The sequence below is a fragment of the Crassostrea angulata genome, chromosome 7 (assembly GCF_025612915.1).
Source record: "Crassostrea angulata isolate pt1a10 chromosome 7, ASM2561291v2, whole genome shotgun sequence".
Lineage (NCBI taxonomy): Eukaryota > Metazoa > Mollusca > Bivalvia > Ostreida > Ostreidae > Magallana > Magallana angulata.
The window spans coordinates 50,504,645-50,522,442 of NC_069117.1; the positions used below are offsets into that span (position 1 = coordinate 50,504,645).

Below are 17,798 nucleotides of genomic sequence, written 5' to 3' on the forward strand. Positions count from 1 at the left end.
TGCTTGACTCCTGTATAAAGGACATGATATTAAACCATAATAACCATTTGAAAAGGGGATTTTAGTGAATCCAGAGATGTACAGGTTATTGCTTGTACTTGGACAAAATATTATTGAAACTAAATTTAATATTTTAGCTCAACAACCGTGGAACATACCTAGATTCAACCAAGGTACAAATTAAAATACCAATGCATCTGTGTGTCAAATTGTCTCGTAAACCACTAATACTGTATATAAACTAGGGACCAGCTCTCCGTTTAACGTGCCATTGTCTTTCTAGAAATGTTTAATTTGTATTCTAATGTAACAATTTTCTTCACTATGTCTTCACTATGGATTATAACGAATAACACTATTGCTTTCATGCGAATTTCATGATTGGAATTCAGATTTTGACGAATCAAATTTTTGAGCTCTAGACTTTTTTTAACTTGTTTCTTGTGTTCTGTTTTACGACGGCTTTACTTTTTAAGTCCTGAAAAGTTACTTATGGATAGACAAATACTCTCTAAAAGCTCGAGTAAGGGCTTTTTCTGTCATCGCAAAGTAAAATAATAGATAAATTGATTGCTTTTCGTTCTCTGACATCGTTCATTTTCTGATCGGTTTTGCAATATGCTTGCTTTGCAAAACATAAATCAGATTTTCAGTTAATGCTCGAACTATTTTGTGTTTAAAATGCACTTTTTGTTTTAAATAATGAAAAACTATATTCATGCTACAAATTCTTACTTTTTAAAAAAAAATGAAACATTTAATTTATTTATTTTCATATTTCAGGCCAAGCTGGGCAGGGTAAGATATTTGATTATAACTTTTGGCGGAGTGCAGTCACTTCTATAGAAACTTTTAGTACATTTGTTAATATATTTTGTACCGTTAGTGAATAGATTTGGTTTACGTTTTCTAGCTATTGGTGCTATACCTCCACTCTCGTTTCCAGCGGGTATGAATAGTGTAGTCGATTATTGTTTCACTCTTGCATATCATAAAATGCATTTATATGTATTATACCACAACTTAAATATTAAGTACGAACAATAAATTGAATACACTTTTAACTAATCAAAATGGATAACTCAGAAAAAAGCTAAGATGCAAATTCCGAAATCTTGCTGAAAGTTATAAATAAACTGCAGAATATTTAAAAAAGAATATACACGTACATGTAAATAATGCTGTATTGTTTTAATTAATATATTCATTTGGAATCCAAGAAAATGCATCTTGTTTCAACAAGTGAATTCAGTTGGTTGATTGATTTAGTTAGACTCAGTTTGTCCTTTGCTTAACACATCTTGTACTTATATTATAAAAAAAAATTGATAAATTGTCACTATGACCGTAGATTTATGTTGAATTCCTTTGTATATGCATGCATAAAGTCACACCATTTTAGTCATTCGATGTATAACGACCAGTCCATAGAAAATGTCGATGATAGATATGGTAAAAGGCATACCGAATAAAAGAGATTCACCCATGGAATCTTTAAAGGGACATGGTGACGATTTTGATCAAATTCTATTATTTACAATGTTTAAGAAATGCAATTACCAAATGAAATTTGCGAGTTAGTCGTAGAGATATAAGCAAGATACAGTGCTCACAAGTCTTTGTCATGTAAAACAAGGCTCGTGTTTTGTTTTTGTTTACTTAGGTTCGATATACCACTAAAAATGTTTTTCAAGATTTGTCTATTATCTTATTCATTTTAAGCATAAATAAGAGTTCCTAACCTTTAACACATTCATCCTAGGTGTTAAACTGGAATTTTCACCTGAGCATTCAAAATGTAAATAAAAGCTTTGTTTACATAGCCAAGAATTGTAAGCTCCGTAACTCGCTTTTGTCTCAACGAATGGCACTAAAATTTTAGATGCCTTTTAAAAATTCCTTAATAAAGCATTGTAAACATTAAAATTGAAAAAAAATTGAAGAAAATCGTGACCATGCTCCTTTAAGTTGTTTAACTTTTTTAGTTTTACCTCATTTCGCAGGTAAAATAGGTAATTGGAATCTATGAAAAAAATATTGTTACATTCGTCTTTTGAATTGATTAGTATCTAATACTTATTGCTAAATTAAAAAAGGTAATGAGTCTTTATCAATATCATGTCATGAAATGTTTACCATATCTTATCATAGAGGCAATTGATACACCCATCTTTATTTTTGGAGGAAATATATCAACAGTTTTTTAAAAAGCTTCAAAAGGTTCGGTTTAAAGACAAATTCAATTTATGCTGGTGCATTCCTTTTGTTTTTAAACATTTTCATCACATAACTAAATAATTTTAAGCTATCGTTTGTTATACATTGAATAACTGAAATGGAAGGAAAAGAAATAGAAAAATCTCACGGCTTTATAAATATTTACTTTTGAGTAAAAGATTCGTAACCTATAAAAGCATACGCTACCATATACTTTCCTTTTTTATGCACAACTATCCAAAACCCTGATGTCTATTGATTGGATTTTAGACACCTTTTCACTTCAATCTATAATTGGCTGGTTAAGGGTGTGCATATGTTTATGTTAAACTTATGAATAGACCGAACGTTTAGATATAATCGTCAAATATCAATGATAAGCTTTGCTTATCAATTTAATTGGCAAAATAATGCTTGGAATATTTATGTGTTATTTAATTCAAACATACGATGGCTTATAGAAATATTGACATTGATAACCTCTTTTTAATAATTGTTTACCACATCTTTAGACCCCATTTCAATCTTTTGCTTTTTCAGGAACAGGAGGAGGTGGATTTCAACTTCCCACAAATGGTACGTTTATATCTTAATTACATTTTGGATTTTTTCAATCATAGATTAGCACATACGAGGGCTGTTCTTAAATTACGTACAGTAAGAAAAACGAGTTTTAAATTGTGCAAAGACATTTTTGAAAGCATTTTTGAGAAATAAATTTGTTATTTTAGGTCAACAGCCTTGGAACATTCCTAATTTTAATCAAGGTACAACATAATTATGTATTTGTCAATAAAAAAAATCGAATTCTGCTAAAACAAGTTACAAATACTTGCTTTCTCGCTCTTCTAATGACCTTAAACTGACGAAAACACCACTTTACTTTAACCGTTAACAAAAAATAATTTAAAACGTTTTATACCATTATTTGAACTATTACACGCTATGCTCCATTTATTTTTGTCGCCATTGCCTTGAGAACTATATTTTCAACTTTATTTAAACTGTGAACTGAAATTGCATTGATTCTCGCTCTCTGTTTGTTCTGCACACTGTTTTGCAACACGAAGTCCACAGTATGTTTAACGTGCTTCTTTTTAATGACCTTCAATGCTAATGAATATGAACGTTTTTAAAGTTCATTCTGAAGAACTAATATTGAAAATATGAAAAACTATCTCTAAAAACCTATGTCATATCTGCTCTCATAACACCTGCTTATATGTCTGTACTTTTTGTTGTAACAAGATACGAAAGGATTGTTCTATTATTTTTATCTGTATGAAACATCACATTGTATTTAAAAATTAAAAAAATTCATAATTTTCACCATTCGTATTTTTGTATGATTGTTTCTCATAGCACTTTTGATATTTTAATTTGAAAATCGTTTTCAGCGATGTTTTATTCTTAACAGAAATGTTTAACTCATTTTTTGCTGAATGGTTTGATGAACGTTTCACCTTGGCAAGGATGTAATATTGTAATGCATTCTTGTAAAATACTTATCATTGATTTTACTTTATGCTCTTTTTAGGTCAAGCTGGACAAGGTAAGATAAACAATTTTGATAGTCTTTGAAACAAAAAATTCAAAGATTTAAAGTTTCTCTCATCAGTAGAAATTACTTGATTTTGATAAGAAGCATTAGCATGATTGATAAGATGTAAAGAGTCAAATAGGCGAAAAATTGCAATATCAGATAAAAATAACCTTTTCAAAAATTGTGTTTAGTCAATGTGAACAAAAGGCCTAGGCGGGTTCGAACCCACGATCTACGGTTCACAAGCATGGTACTTAAACCACTGAGCTATGACGATATAACAAAATCGATTGATATTAACAATTAAACAAAACATATATATCGCCATCTTGTGACGTAGTACAAAAAGGTATCAGTTTAGGTGTAGTGAGGTACCTTAAGAGACACATTTGTTTACATTTGCGTACATATATTGACCAATTTATATAGAGATTTTATTTACGTTTTCTAGCTGTTGATACATTGCCCCCATTCTCGTTCCTCCCAACTGGTATGAATAGTGTACTTTGTGTTTTACTATATAGCATGATGTAGTACATGTATTTATTTCATATATCGTGTTATAAAGTAGGTATTAGTACGAACAATCAATCGAAAGCATTAAGATAATTAAGTTAAGAAGGTCATTGTGGACAACAACTAATAAAGTTATTACTATCTTTATTTTAACAAAAAAGGATATTCTTTGTTAACAATTGAATTCGATTGATTGATTGATTTAGTCAATCCGCTTCTGTAGATAGTTTAGTACGTCTCTTGATCATGTCATATTATGAACTATAATACCAATAATGATAACATTACAATGAAAATAATATCATAAAATACTGATAAATTACAACACTTTACAACGCTATAAAACCTTTGCAGATATAGCAGATATATTTGTATTTTGTGCATACGTCTATTTCACTTACAATCCCTTTCCCCGAACATATTTAAAAATTGCACTTGTTTTATCATAAAATCCTTCACAAACATCAAGTGAGTAAAGAATTACATCATGTTCCTCCGTACAAAACACAATATAGTAGAAAATTTAGTGTCTCTCATTTGACTGAAACCTAATTATAGTAAAAGTAAAAACGTTATATTTTTTCAAATCTATGGTACTTAAATTTAATATAGTAATTTTGATTTGGTCATACAAATCGGAATATTTTTATTTCAAATATCTTTTGCGTGCTTTTATTCATATACCTGCACACTCCTCTTCAGTTAACAACCTTGCCTGCAAATCATATTCATAAATGTTTATGAAGTCAGTAGGATGTGTATTCTAAAAATGATAATGAACAAATAAATTATAATTTATGTGAATTGTTATGGAATGATAATCGTTTTATTCATATGAAAATAGTTTTATACAGTTTATGCGTAATGATATCATATTTTAGATTTTTGTTTTAATATCTCAAATGATATTAGATTTTAGATTTTTGTTTTAATTACTCGAATTTTCTGCTCACAATTTCTCAGGAACGGGAAGTGGATTGCAACTTCCTACGAATGGTATGTTTTTTATGATTCTTTTTCAGTTAATTTTATTTTGTATCATTAATACATGAAAGACAAAAATAAAGTCTGACCTCTTTCCAAATTTTGAAGGGATAATGTCGATTTAAAGAATCAGTTTTTTTATTTATCACCCATTGAATAACTTGTATTTATAATATAAATTGTCGAAGAGTTTAAATCAAATTTGGGGAGATATTTTTTTTAAACTATATTTTACCTATGTTCTAGGTCAGGGAGGACAAGGTAAGTTTCCCCTTCACCTTGCTTCAAAAAATGTACCTTTTTGGAACCCGCTTTTTTAAACTAGTTTTAGTTGAAGCTATTCCAGATATAGTATCTCTTAGCTATAGATTTGGGGTTTTTTTTGCGTTTGACGCAAATTCATACCACTTTTTCTTTTTAAAAGGTATGCAAAAATGGTATGTTAAAAAGCTGTTAAAGAGTATATGATTGTAAATTTGTACTGTGTGATTACTTGACAAAACTAAATTCAGGGACAGTCCGTTATTAAAATCATTTATTGCTAAATGAGTAAATGTTTAACATTTACAGATTAGGCAGAATGAAACTTGTAAACTAATAAATCCGTTTTGATATAGCAAGAAACGTTTATTTATGTAACAAAGCGGCAAATATTACAGACAAAATGTTGACATATGCATCATACGGTAGATGATGGAAAAGTTAACAGCTTTGTACTATTCTTCTTGGCATCCCTTTTGAACAAATATTTTATCGTTGCATATTATAAATGTTGAGTAGCACCTTGGTATAAATCTTCCACATTGCATCAACATGTAACAATATTTAATGACATTGTTGAACGAAAAAATGCATAGTATCTCATTTACCGGGTGTATCTAGTTTCATAAAAAGTTAGTGAGCTTTCCATAATTGAAATACATAATAAAACACACGTATCCACATATAAGCACCCAAAGCAACTTTTCAGACGAATTACTTTTTTAAATTAATTAGGAGGAATCCCAGGTGGATTAAATCTTCCAAACGGTATGTAAAAAGTATACATTTTCTATGTAAGTGAATAATGTTAATTTTTCAACTGTAACAATAGTTTAACATTCAAATTATTTATGATAATCATACTACATGTATAATTTTGTCTTTGTAGTACCCGGTGGATTAAATTTTCTGAATGGTATGTAACATTACAACATTGTAACAATACAAATAGTTTGTGATTTAAAGAAAGAGAAAAAAAGATGAACCTATAAAATCTAATAAATTTAATTTTTATTTAAAATTTGATACGTATATGGGTAAAACGTAAACATAACTGTCAGCTATTTCAATGATTAGGAGATTCTGATTTGTCTAGTTGAGGATAGTTTATTGAATCTTCGTTTCGAGATTGCTTTTCTCATTATTAGGCGGAGCACCTGGTGGATTAAATCCTCAAATTGGTTTGTAATTGTCTATTCATTTACTATGTGTAACAAACTTTTTTTATAACTGCAAATGAACATTGAAATTGACAATCGAAACTTTTGGTCAAAAAAGTCTGATATTATGATGTAAAACGTTTAGGTGCTACACCTTCTTGGTATGATCATTAACAACGAAGCTTTAAATTCATTTTGTAAATGCAAGGCAGTCTCTATCTGAAATAATTTTATAACCTATTTATTTCGTAGGATCTGGAGCACCAGGTGGATTTAATTTTCTCAATGGTATGTAAAATTGTTTCTATTCTACGTTGTGCTTTTTTCCGATAGTTGTATGGTCATAAGTAATGTTATTGATATATTCAGAATTGGTTTTATTTTTTTCTGAAACAATCATTCAAAAAGGATATGCATAAAATAAATGTATAAATATTTAGATAAGTGTTAGAAGACGCATCTAAATCTTACTTATAAGGTTATATATGATATGTTGTGTGACGTTAATAATTCGTGTAAAAAAATGCTTTATCTATGATCCATCTCATTTAATTTGCAGGCCAAAACGGACAGGGTAAGATTTAGCATGTTTAGGCTAAAGTTTCTTTGCCTAAAATCATTATATAACTTATAAAATTTGTCTACCGATAACTTTGATTGGTTTCTTGTTTTAGGAATAGGTTCAATTTCTCCATTCTCATTCCCGACTGGTACGAACTAAACCTAATTGTACCTAAACGTGTACTCTGCACATTATAGAATAGTATGCAACATGTATATATATATGTTCGTACACATATAGCGTTTACGAACTTCAGTGTTTCAATTATGTATCGTTGGTTCGTTTGTTTAGTTTGGTGCTAAAATAAATCAATATTTCAGTAAGATTTGATAAGTAAATCTTCGTTAATGTTAGAATCAAAATGGGACATGCAAAAAAAGTGATTTGCTTTTTTTCTTTTGTATCCAATTTATATGTACATCCATGATTTCATTTAAAAATTGTTGGCTGAATCATTTATTCAAGCTACATTTTAAGTTGATGTTCGTTTAAAAGTTATTTTGATTATGATTATTAAAACCACTTTTATCTAAAACCTATCTTTAAATCGTAATCCTTTTTATCTAAACATGTAAATATTGATTAAGAACATTCAAAACATTTTATCTAACTAATTAATTTCACTATCAATCCTTAAGTGCAACTTTTTCGTTCTCTTCGGTTTTGACACATATATGTGCTCGCTTAATTTCTATATTCATCATATATATAACAAATATGTTAATGACTATATTTTAGATATCATATATATTTTAGGGGCTCAATTTTCTAGTATTTTGCGGAACTCTTACCCATGCTTAAACCCCATAACAGTGGTTGTAACACTGCCTTTACTTTTTATATACACATGAAAAAAGAAATAGACTTTTTATATACACATGGAAAAAGAAATAAAAAAAAGTGACAATGCATGAAAATTTAACCCACACTTTATAACGATTCCACAGTAATCTTTAGGTGAAGGATTTAGTTTTATTAGCATAATACACATGTCATATTATGTCATTGTCAAAGTTATTCTTAGTCGTTGATTCTTTAAATGTTGTTTAAGTGTTAAAGATCAATTTACAAATAAAAATATTATCTGTTAAGTACTCATAAAAGATAGATTTGGTTCAGGTAAGCATACTTAGTGTGTCTGCGAAAGGTTTTGATAAACAGCTGTTGCAAAGAAACTCAACTTGAAATTTCATGAAATTGATTAAATATATGATTCTTCATTTTTTCAGGAACTACTGGGGGGCTTCAACTTCCAACCAATGGTATGTATATTTGAATTCTTTTTACTTTTTTGTAGGTGTTAGTTAATTTTACCAAGGTTAAGATTATTTTCTCTCTGTTACATTGTCTTGAGATAAGAATAATACGATTATAAAGTTGGGTCACAAGTTTTAAGTAAATATAAATATAAACTTCTGAACTTTCAAGAATAAAACAATTAATATTTTTACTTCTTTTTAGCCCAAGGCGGGCAAGGACAGGGTAAGTTTAAGTTATCTCAATGACATGTTTGCGAAATATTATTTTCAAAGATAATATCTATACGAAGCTTTGTGAACACGTACATTTTACATGTATAATTGTAATTCTGTTACAAGCAATATACGACATACTATTTTCTACTTTAAGGAGGAGCTGCTGGCGGGTTGCAGCTACCAAATAATGGTATGTGATTCTCCAATCACTGTAATAATCATATTTGAAATTACTTTTTGCACTGTGTATGCACAGTAAATATAGTTTTTCGCTTTGGTTGTGATAGGTTTACCAGAACTAGTATATAAAAGGATGAAATTGTTAATAACTGAACAAGTGTTTGTTGTCACAAAAACAGACACATCCTGAGAATTTCAACTATAAACTATTAGCAGTTACGTTGTTTACACTCGAATGCTGGACATCGTCACACATAAATGAAAATGAATTCTATGAAATATTGTTTAAAATATATTTTTAAAGCAAAACAAATATCTTTTGACAATAAGGTACTGATAAATATTCCCTGGGTTTTTTCCCAAGACTCATTTACAAAAATTTGATTATCTACTTATTATCAAATGTACTAACAAAATAGCTAATATATTTTTAGATGTTAATGTATATCAGTTAAATGAAAGTGAAATTATTTTTCTTTATCAAAACAGCAGGAGGTCGATGGAATCAAGGTATCCTGCACGCAATAATTAACATAATATACAACTTTTACATTTAGTAATTATAATTTTATTATTTTGAGATTAAAAACAAAACTTTCTACTAAAAAATATTTGATTAATTGTTCTTAAAAGTTATTAGAAATAACATTGTTTAATGAATGATACTATTTTAATTGTTTCTAATTTGCTAGTCAATGGATGATAATTCAAAATCTTTAATTCAGAATAATGATACTTTCTTCATTTAAAAGAACTTTTAAACGCTTTAAAATCACCTAAAAAATCTAACAAATCAGGCAGTTAAAATGGAAACAAATATCAACTATTTTGTTAATGTTAAAAAAACCTTGGAAGTAGTCCTTGAAAACTATTCCAAACAGAAATTTTACCCAATTCGTTGTTTACATTTGATTAGTTTTACCACAACAAATTCAACAACGATCTTTCCCCCGAGTCAATTCAGGTACAAAACCGCTGTTTAATTAGCTATTCAATGTCTGTTGCTTATCTTTGTCAAGCATTTATAAAAAGAATTTATAGTCATGAGATTCTTAAAAACAAAACGAAAATTATTGTAAAAACATTTTTTCATCTAAATGATTATTATTCAACTATTAGCAATTTTACAAATATGAACATGAATATCAACTCGGTATCTTTAAAGCATTTTGTATTGATAGAAAAACATCCAATAAGATTCATACAATTTTCCTGTGCAGAAAGGCTGCTGGTTATTTGTGATCTGACGTTTATTTTGACTTAAAACGCATGATTGAATAAATGTTGCAAGTAATGCCGGTCATGCTATCTGTCTTTTTTATATTTGTAAGGTCTTTGGTATTGATTTGTATTCATATACATTTGTATTATTACTTTATCATTTCAAACAATACGGAATTACTTTACAATAATAATTTTAAATTATTTTTGCAGGACAAGGTTTACAACAAGGAAACCTGGGTAAGTTATACAAATAATCACGTGTAGTCAGGTTTATACCAGCCTCTTAATCATTTACTTTTAAGAAATCGGCCAAAGTTAGCAGTTAGCGTGTTAAGATATAAATTTAATCAGAAAATTGTGATATGTTTTAGCTGGCAGTCCTTTCACAGAGGTTGTCGGTGGGTCAACAAACTGGGATTCACTAGGTCTTGATATTTTGTGTATTCCATGCATTTAAGTTCAATATTGTAGAGTAGATAACTATTAAGAGTAGAGTAGATAACTATTAATATCGTTCTATTTTTGACTTTGTAAGTTCCAACATTATTTTATAGGGCAAACTCAAACACCTGCTGCGGGAGTACCTGCATGGATGCAAGGAGGTAGTGTGTATTCTGTAATTTAACTTTTCTTACATTATTGTGGCAAAGTTTTATTTTCCTTGTTGTACAATTAAAAACACAAATTACTACTTCTTGAATTTAGGATTTCCAAATCTTAGTGGCAATGGACAACCTAATCCTTTAGGTGCACAGAATAATCCATTACAAGGTTTAGAGATTATTTTATACAAACACTTTCTGTTTAAATAATGTGAATTTTTAATCAAATATCTTATAATAAACATTATTGCATATACTTTATAGCAAATGGTCAAAACGGAGGATTACAATTTAATCCATTTGGACAAAGTCCACCATTTCAGGGTTTGTGTTACTATACATTTATTTTCTTTTAAGTACATTTACAAATGTGTTTAAAGAAAAAATCATTATATCAATATTCTATTTCGAAGGACAACTTCCCTTCCAAATGCCAAGTGTCAATCCTATTGGTGGAAACAATGGAGCACAAGGTATTGATAACTAAACACAATATATTCGTCGAGAAATTATAAATATCAAAATAAATGTTGTATTTTAGAAGTTTTGTTTACATTTATATTGTTTGATAGCTTTATTTTAATTTTTGTTTAAGGGTCGAATAACCAGAATCCATGGACGCCATCAACTCGTAAGCTTAGTGTTTTAGTGGTGTAGATTAGCATCTCAAAATTCATTCATTCTGAAACATATCAACTCTCTTCTCGAGAAGTTATCGACTTGAATAAATGCTATATATTAATTGAATTTGTCATTCTTTTATGTAACGAGTTTAACAATGTAACAAAAGTAATGCAAAGCATTATTTTGAACTAGGGTAAATTGTTAAGTAACGAAAGAATTTCATCACATTCATAAGATTTTCTATATTTCTGATTTTGTAAATGATTTGTTAAGAACGCATTACCATTCTTAAAATGTTGTTTGCTTTTGATATGTAAAGATTTTTTGAGAATATAAAAAAAAGTAAAATAAATGATTTTATTATAGTTAGTTAACTATGAAAACATTATATAAATTCACATCAAGTTGTAAACTTCAATTATTCTTTTTCATTCACAGCAACACAACAGCAAAATACAGGAGTTTCAGGTAAATAGTTGGTAGATAAGCTATGGAACAACTCGACTTTAATATGCACCTGTTACCGACCTAGCTTAACTATTCTTTTTTTTTTCTTTTTTTTTTTTTTAGATCTTTTGCCCGGTTTTACATTTCCAGACAATTCTGCATTGACCTCCAATCCGGGTAATGGAGGAACAACGACTCAAGGAGGAGGCATTGATTTGTCCTCATTATTTAATCAAGGTTCAGGAACAGAGACACCGTCTATTGATTTCGCATCTCTTTTTGGGAATACTGCAGGTTCAGATACAACCCAGACATCGCCAGACACAAATCTTCAGAATCTTTTCCAAGCCATGCAAAATGCAGGACCTCCTCCAGGAAACAATGCAAATAATGGAAACCAGGCTTCTAACCCCTTTGCAGGTCTCACTGCTGGTAATCAGCCATCTCAAGGTTCACAAAGTACTAATCCTTTTGGTCTTCCGGGTAACATTCCATTTAGCGCAAACCAAGGTTCGCCATTTGGTGGAGCCCCGGGAGGTAACCCATTTCAGACATTTCAAGGTAATCCTGGAAACCCAACAAGTGGTATCCCAGGTCTAAATACAGCAAATTTCGGAAATCAGGATAACTCGCAATCATCTGGTGCCCAAGGTAATAATCCATTTGGAAATATTCCTTTTGGTGGAATGCCGGGCCTTCCAGCCCCAGGAGGACAAGGAAACAATCCTTTTGGCGGTCAACCTGGTTCTAATCCGTTTGCTGGACTCCCAGGTTTAGGAGGTTTTCCAGGGGGAAATATGACCGGACTTCCATTTGGAGGTGCTGGAGGATTACCGCCCTTTATGCCCGGATTCCCAGGAGGATTTCCCCAGCTGCCCCCAAATGGTGGAGGTTGGTCGAATTCTTTTTATCATTTGATTGTTAGATTGTCCAGTTACAGAAAAATGTGTTGGTTTAGTATTTCAAACTTAATTGCATTGCTATTTTAGTTTCGCAAACTGGTCAATCTACCGCATCAACAGTTGTGCGATGCTGTTTAATATAAAAATTAAAATAGCAGCTGTAAATAGGTTCGAAAATATTGCATGCAAAATGTAATACAGTTAAGGTTTTCCCTGTAGTAACATTTGCATGCATTTGGAATTTCAATAATTAGTAGAGTGGTGCAATGTACGAATGGAGCTTTTTATTTTGTCCTAGGTACTGGAAATAATCAGGAAACTCCAGGTGTGTTTAACCCTCCCGCATCACAAATGGGTGAGCAATATATATGTGTGTGTGATTCGGACTTGATATATTAAAGGGGAATTATAATGTGTATTTAATGCAAGCACCCTTTGTGCATGCCGATATTGTAATATATGATACACCCAGGTAGCTTTTTCTGTAATTTTATATTTATGTGTCTGTAATGACAATTGGAGACTGCATAAAACTCAAAATAATTGTTAGATATAGCACTGGTATATAGCAGGGGCTGATGGTGGCACCTCCTCACTATTTCCCTTTTCTGTATTCCCTGTAGACTTTTTACAAGGATTAGGAACAGCAAATACCCCTTTCCCTGGTTCCTCTAGTGGTGAGCTTTAGTTTTTAGCATTATATATTGTTCAAAATAGTATTGGTGTTATTGTTTTGTGTCTTTGATTTGCAGTACTAGAATATTATTCATGTAATATCAACTGTATATTTTCTTGTTGTAAAAATGCTTATTTTAATATCTCTCTTCATAAACAGGTGGTCAAGGGTCAGGAAACAGTCCATTTTCCAGCCAGTCGTCTATTCCTTCCAACAGCCCGTTTTCCGGCTCATCGTCGTCTGGTACCGATCCATTCAGTAGTTTTAGAGGAACTGATCTTACTAACATACAAATTCCCGGAACATCACCATTTTCTCGGTGATGATACTTGATCTCAAAACTACAAATTAACTGAGGCTAAAGTGATCGTTTTGTTTGAGAACTAACAACCCTCTTCTCAGAAGTTCTTGTGGCTATGGTTTATGAAGTAAAATAAACTATCAAACATCCTGTTGACTGAATATTAGTTTGTTTTGTTGGAATAAAATGCATGTATTGATACTAATTCTTTTCTGAATAAATGAATGACCTTTTTTGTATTTCTCTTTATCATTTTATTAACAATAAAATATGATAATGGTTAAACACAAATTACACTACGGAATAAAGAAGAATTTATTATTCAACCAACGTTAATATTTAATGAAAATTAAAAAAAATGTATTACAAAATTAAATGCATGGATTTATCCTTTTTTTATTTATAGTTTTATCTGATGGAGTATTGTATGAGTTGATTTTATGAAAAGATTCATTGGAACTTGAAATTTTCTGACAAATATATTTTTATTTCTAATTTCATATTTTTTAACAGAAATGCAACATGCGATTGATTGTTAAATGATTAAAAGTCTTATAATTGAAAGAAAATTCATGCGAATATTACTTATCATGTTCCGTAGCCATCAAATTGTTATATAGCTATTCCTTAAAGTCGTTTGAAGGTAATTTTAAACTGGTTTTCAAGGTAAGATTGACACGTCATACAAAAGAGGACCTATGTACTGAAGTTTATTCTTGTTATGCTTACCTAATTTGCTTCAGGTGAAAATGTGTCATTCAAAAGATAAAAGTGCCTCACCTGACTGGTCCTTTTTGTCTTTTAGATTCCTTTAGCAATCCACCACACTATAAACTATGTATATATATATACAAGAAAACTATTATTTTTTTCTTTTTTGTGCTTGAGATTATATTAACATTGTCTATTTTGTATTTCTTTTTTGCACCTTTGACAACACATTAACATCAGTCTCTAATACTTATCCTGCATGACTTGCATGATTCAGTATAGTGCATGACAGTGGTAGATGTGTCATTTATTATACAGGTTATTTTACAAAAAAGTGTTAAAAATTTATTTATGATGAATATATTCTTTTAAATTAAATACGATTGTTCAATATAACATATATCATAGATAATAATAACAGAATTTTATGACTTGAAAGAAATGTGATATTTAGAGAATACGTTGCTTTTACAGGCAACTCAATGACAACGGAGCCACCCCCACCTTTAGTGTTTCCAGCTAACTCAAACAATGGTGAGTCTTTTGTAAAGTATATAGAAGTCCTCATTGAATACTGTTTTCAAACCAATATTTATTTGCATTTTGGAAACAAAATGATAGAACGATACGAATTCCACATAATTTTGTAACTTTTAAAGTCATCAATCAAAAGAAAAAATCATGTTCAAAAGACATTAAAGATACTTAAAAGTTTAACTAAAAGTATGCTGGTCATTTTTTATATCAGGGCAGGCCTATATTATTTAGACCTTTTCATTTTAACTAAAGGATTTTTACTTTCGTCATTTACCTTAGCATTGCCGACTGTCATCAGTTTCAAAATCATACAGGCTTAATACGATCACTTTATGTATTATTTATAAGAATTGATGGTGTTTTTGCTGATATAAGTGATAATTTTCTACGAGGACACACGAACCTTCAACCAAATATTATCCATGTATCATTCTTTATCATTTCGATTTGCACCCTTTCATTTTATTCTGACAAAACTGACCATAATTTGAAATGAATTGTAGCCGCCGATAGTAGACCAGGAAGAATCATGGCGGTTATTGACATGACAAATGCAAATGAGCAGAACTTGTCTACGATGATAAAAGTATTATCGAATATGCTCAATGCCAAAAGTGAGTTGCACAAGCAACGCATATTGATTGAGGCTCAAAATAAAAGCTTTTCCTGTTTGCACAACTTTTGATTACTTGCACGGGCACTACATACAATATTTCGGATTGTTTAACTCCGTTTGTATCGTTGTTCTGTTAAATTCGTTAATAATGTTTGTTGTCGGTAACCGGGAATTTATTTGCTTTTTCCAAATTTGGTGAAATTTCTTCAATATCAAAACATACACATATGCATTCATAAGTATAATCACGTAATGCAGGTCTCAAAACGCTTATAATTCTACGTTTTGATTTGGAAGTTCTATTCATTGATCAATAATTGTTTCATATAGTTTTTCAATTATTTTTTTACTTTTACTGTGGATACACATAATATTGAAATCTTAAAAGATATACTGATTCTTAATTACTTTTAGTCATCCCAGAATCGACCGCTTTTTAATCTAATTTTATAATATTTCAAAAATATATCTTTTTAAAGAAGAAGAATCTGTCTCAAAACCAAGCACAGACTCAGGAGGAGGCGGTGGCAATGAACTCCCCAGTAAGTGAATACAGCAAAGATATGGTACTTATACATGTACATGTAGTATCTGAAACAAGCAGTGTCGTATTATTTATAATGCAATAGTTGGTGAGAGAGAGAGAGAGAGAGAGAGAGTAATGAAATTTCAATGCATTTTTAAGTTATTAATTTATTTTTTGTTAGTCTTCTCTCTTCTAACTGTGTCTTTTTATCAAGTCAGAAATAAGATATAAAAATGTCCGGAGAAAAAGCCTAGTTACGCTTACTCTTTGCTAACAAATCTTTATCAAAATAAGTTTTTCAAGTTAAATAAAACAAATGTAAACCCCCAATATATGTAACATACATTATTCATTATAAAAGAAAACTGCGTTTAGAATTAATGAAATATCTTTATTTTTAAAACTTATATATATATAAATTTTTTTGTTGAATTTTTCAAATAAAAAAATTTATATAGTTGGACTTTTTTTTCGGTTAAATCCCCTTCATAAATATTTCGTCATTATTATTATTATTTTTATTTTCTTTAATATATCAGGTCTGGCGAACCTCTTTATCTAAGGTAAATATAGTTTGTGTGTTTCGTCCAGTGACATATGTGTTTGAAAATAGGTTTTTGTTACAGTGTGCGTTCTGTGTTTCAGGTGACTGCTTTGGAAAATATATTTTTATCAAAACGTGTCTTAGAATAGGTTTTTTAATTCAATTATAGCCTTTTAGATGATGTCACTACATGGTTTTATATACCTGATGAGAGTATATCGACCGAAGACGAAGTCCGAGGTTGATATACTCTCATCAGGTCTATGAAACTATGTATTGACCGATATCAAAATGTTATAACTGTTTGATTATAATGAATCAAAAACTAATTCTCTTCATTTTCTTCAAGCGTATAATAGTAAAATATTTTGTTCATAATGTATAGATGTTGATTTCGCTATTATGACGTCACAATGTTGCACGTGCCAAACCAGTATTTTCTCATGAAAATCAATGTTTAGTGTAGTGAGGTCTATAAATTTTCTATTTTAAGTATAGTAATTTCTATAACAGAGTTTATAGCACGACCATGTGACAGCAATTGACCAATCATATTTGCGTGGGAAAAATACGATATGATAATAATTTCATTTGTCTGACTTATTAATTGCTCCTACCATTTAATTTTCGACGCTTAAAACCGATAAGGTACTAGCATTATATTGTTGTCTCAATGGTTTTAACAGAATATACAGTTTTACCATCTTGAAAAAATTAAACGTGTACTTGTATATCTTTCTTTCATCAGTTATTCCTTGGATAGAAAATAGACCATAGAATTCAGGAAAAAGGTTAGTTTATAATCTTAATGCTTAGCATTTTTTAACATTCTTATCTTGATATTAACGATTTTCAAAATAATGTATATAAGAATTCCTCTCTATAATTTGTTAAGACTTACCATGGTTAATATATCTATTCATGGTTATAGCACATTTTTAAAAATATTAATTTCAACATTATTGTGTATTGAAAAAGGCATGAGAAAGTTGCTAGTAGTGTAAAACTTAACAAAATCTAACAAAATGATATAAAAATCCTTCTTTTCAGGTGGAAGGTCAATGTCATGTGTATATTACGCCGTGTAACCATCATGCCATATATATTTTAATACTTTTTATATGATATTTATATGAAAATATATTCATGAATATACAACATTCGTTTTTTATTATTTTTCTTTTGTAATG

The 17,798-nt window shown here is 29.8% G+C and overlaps 1 protein-coding gene across 2 annotated transcripts in view; it reads left to right on the forward strand.

Moving 5' to 3' along the window:
- The window catches only part of LOC128191520 (collagen alpha-2(IV) chain-like), a 36,256-nt gene extending 18,490 nt beyond the window's left edge, over positions 1-17,766 (forward strand). For both annotated transcript variants that reach the window (XM_052863624.1, XM_052863623.1), the window contains 36 exons: positions 138-173; positions 784-798; positions 2,758-2,793; positions 2,949-2,984; positions 3,755-3,769; positions 4,212-4,250; positions 5,240-5,272; positions 5,507-5,521; positions 6,257-6,289; positions 6,411-6,437; positions 6,670-6,702; positions 6,934-6,969; positions 7,241-7,255; positions 7,356-7,391; positions 8,473-8,505; positions 8,705-8,725; positions 8,873-8,908; positions 9,388-9,408; positions 10,333-10,359; positions 10,494-10,547; positions 10,677-10,724; positions 10,828-10,893; positions 10,989-11,048; positions 11,138-11,197; positions 11,320-11,355; positions 11,787-11,816; positions 11,919-12,686; positions 12,996-13,052; positions 13,321-13,374; positions 13,533-13,616; positions 14,860-14,919; positions 15,426-15,536; positions 16,018-16,080; positions 16,604-16,627; positions 17,357-17,399; positions 17,659-17,766. In XM_052863624.1, coding sequence (XP_052719584.1) covers positions 138-173; positions 784-798; positions 2,758-2,793; positions 2,949-2,984; positions 3,755-3,769; positions 4,212-4,250; positions 5,240-5,272; positions 5,507-5,521; positions 6,257-6,289; positions 6,411-6,437; positions 6,670-6,702; positions 6,934-6,969; positions 7,241-7,255; positions 7,356-7,391; positions 8,473-8,505; positions 8,705-8,725; positions 8,873-8,908; positions 9,388-9,408; positions 10,333-10,359; positions 10,494-10,547; positions 10,677-10,724; positions 10,828-10,893; positions 10,989-11,048; positions 11,138-11,197; positions 11,320-11,355; positions 11,787-11,816; positions 11,919-12,686; positions 12,996-13,052; positions 13,321-13,374; positions 13,533-13,616; positions 14,860-14,919; positions 15,426-15,536; positions 16,018-16,080; positions 16,604-16,626 — 2,117 coding nt within the window. In that variant the 3' untranslated portion in view covers position 16,627; positions 17,357-17,399; positions 17,659-17,766. The remainder of the gene's footprint in view (positions 1-137; positions 174-783; positions 799-2,757; positions 2,794-2,948; positions 2,985-3,754; positions 3,770-4,211; positions 4,251-5,239; positions 5,273-5,506; positions 5,522-6,256; positions 6,290-6,410; positions 6,438-6,669; positions 6,703-6,933; positions 6,970-7,240; positions 7,256-7,355; positions 7,392-8,472; positions 8,506-8,704; positions 8,726-8,872; positions 8,909-9,387; positions 9,409-10,332; positions 10,360-10,493; positions 10,548-10,676; positions 10,725-10,827; positions 10,894-10,988; positions 11,049-11,137; positions 11,198-11,319; positions 11,356-11,786; positions 11,817-11,918; positions 12,687-12,995; positions 13,053-13,320; positions 13,375-13,532; positions 13,617-14,859; positions 14,920-15,425; positions 15,537-16,017; positions 16,081-16,603; positions 16,628-17,356; positions 17,400-17,658) is intronic.
- Positions 17,767-17,798: the final 32 nt, after the last annotated feature.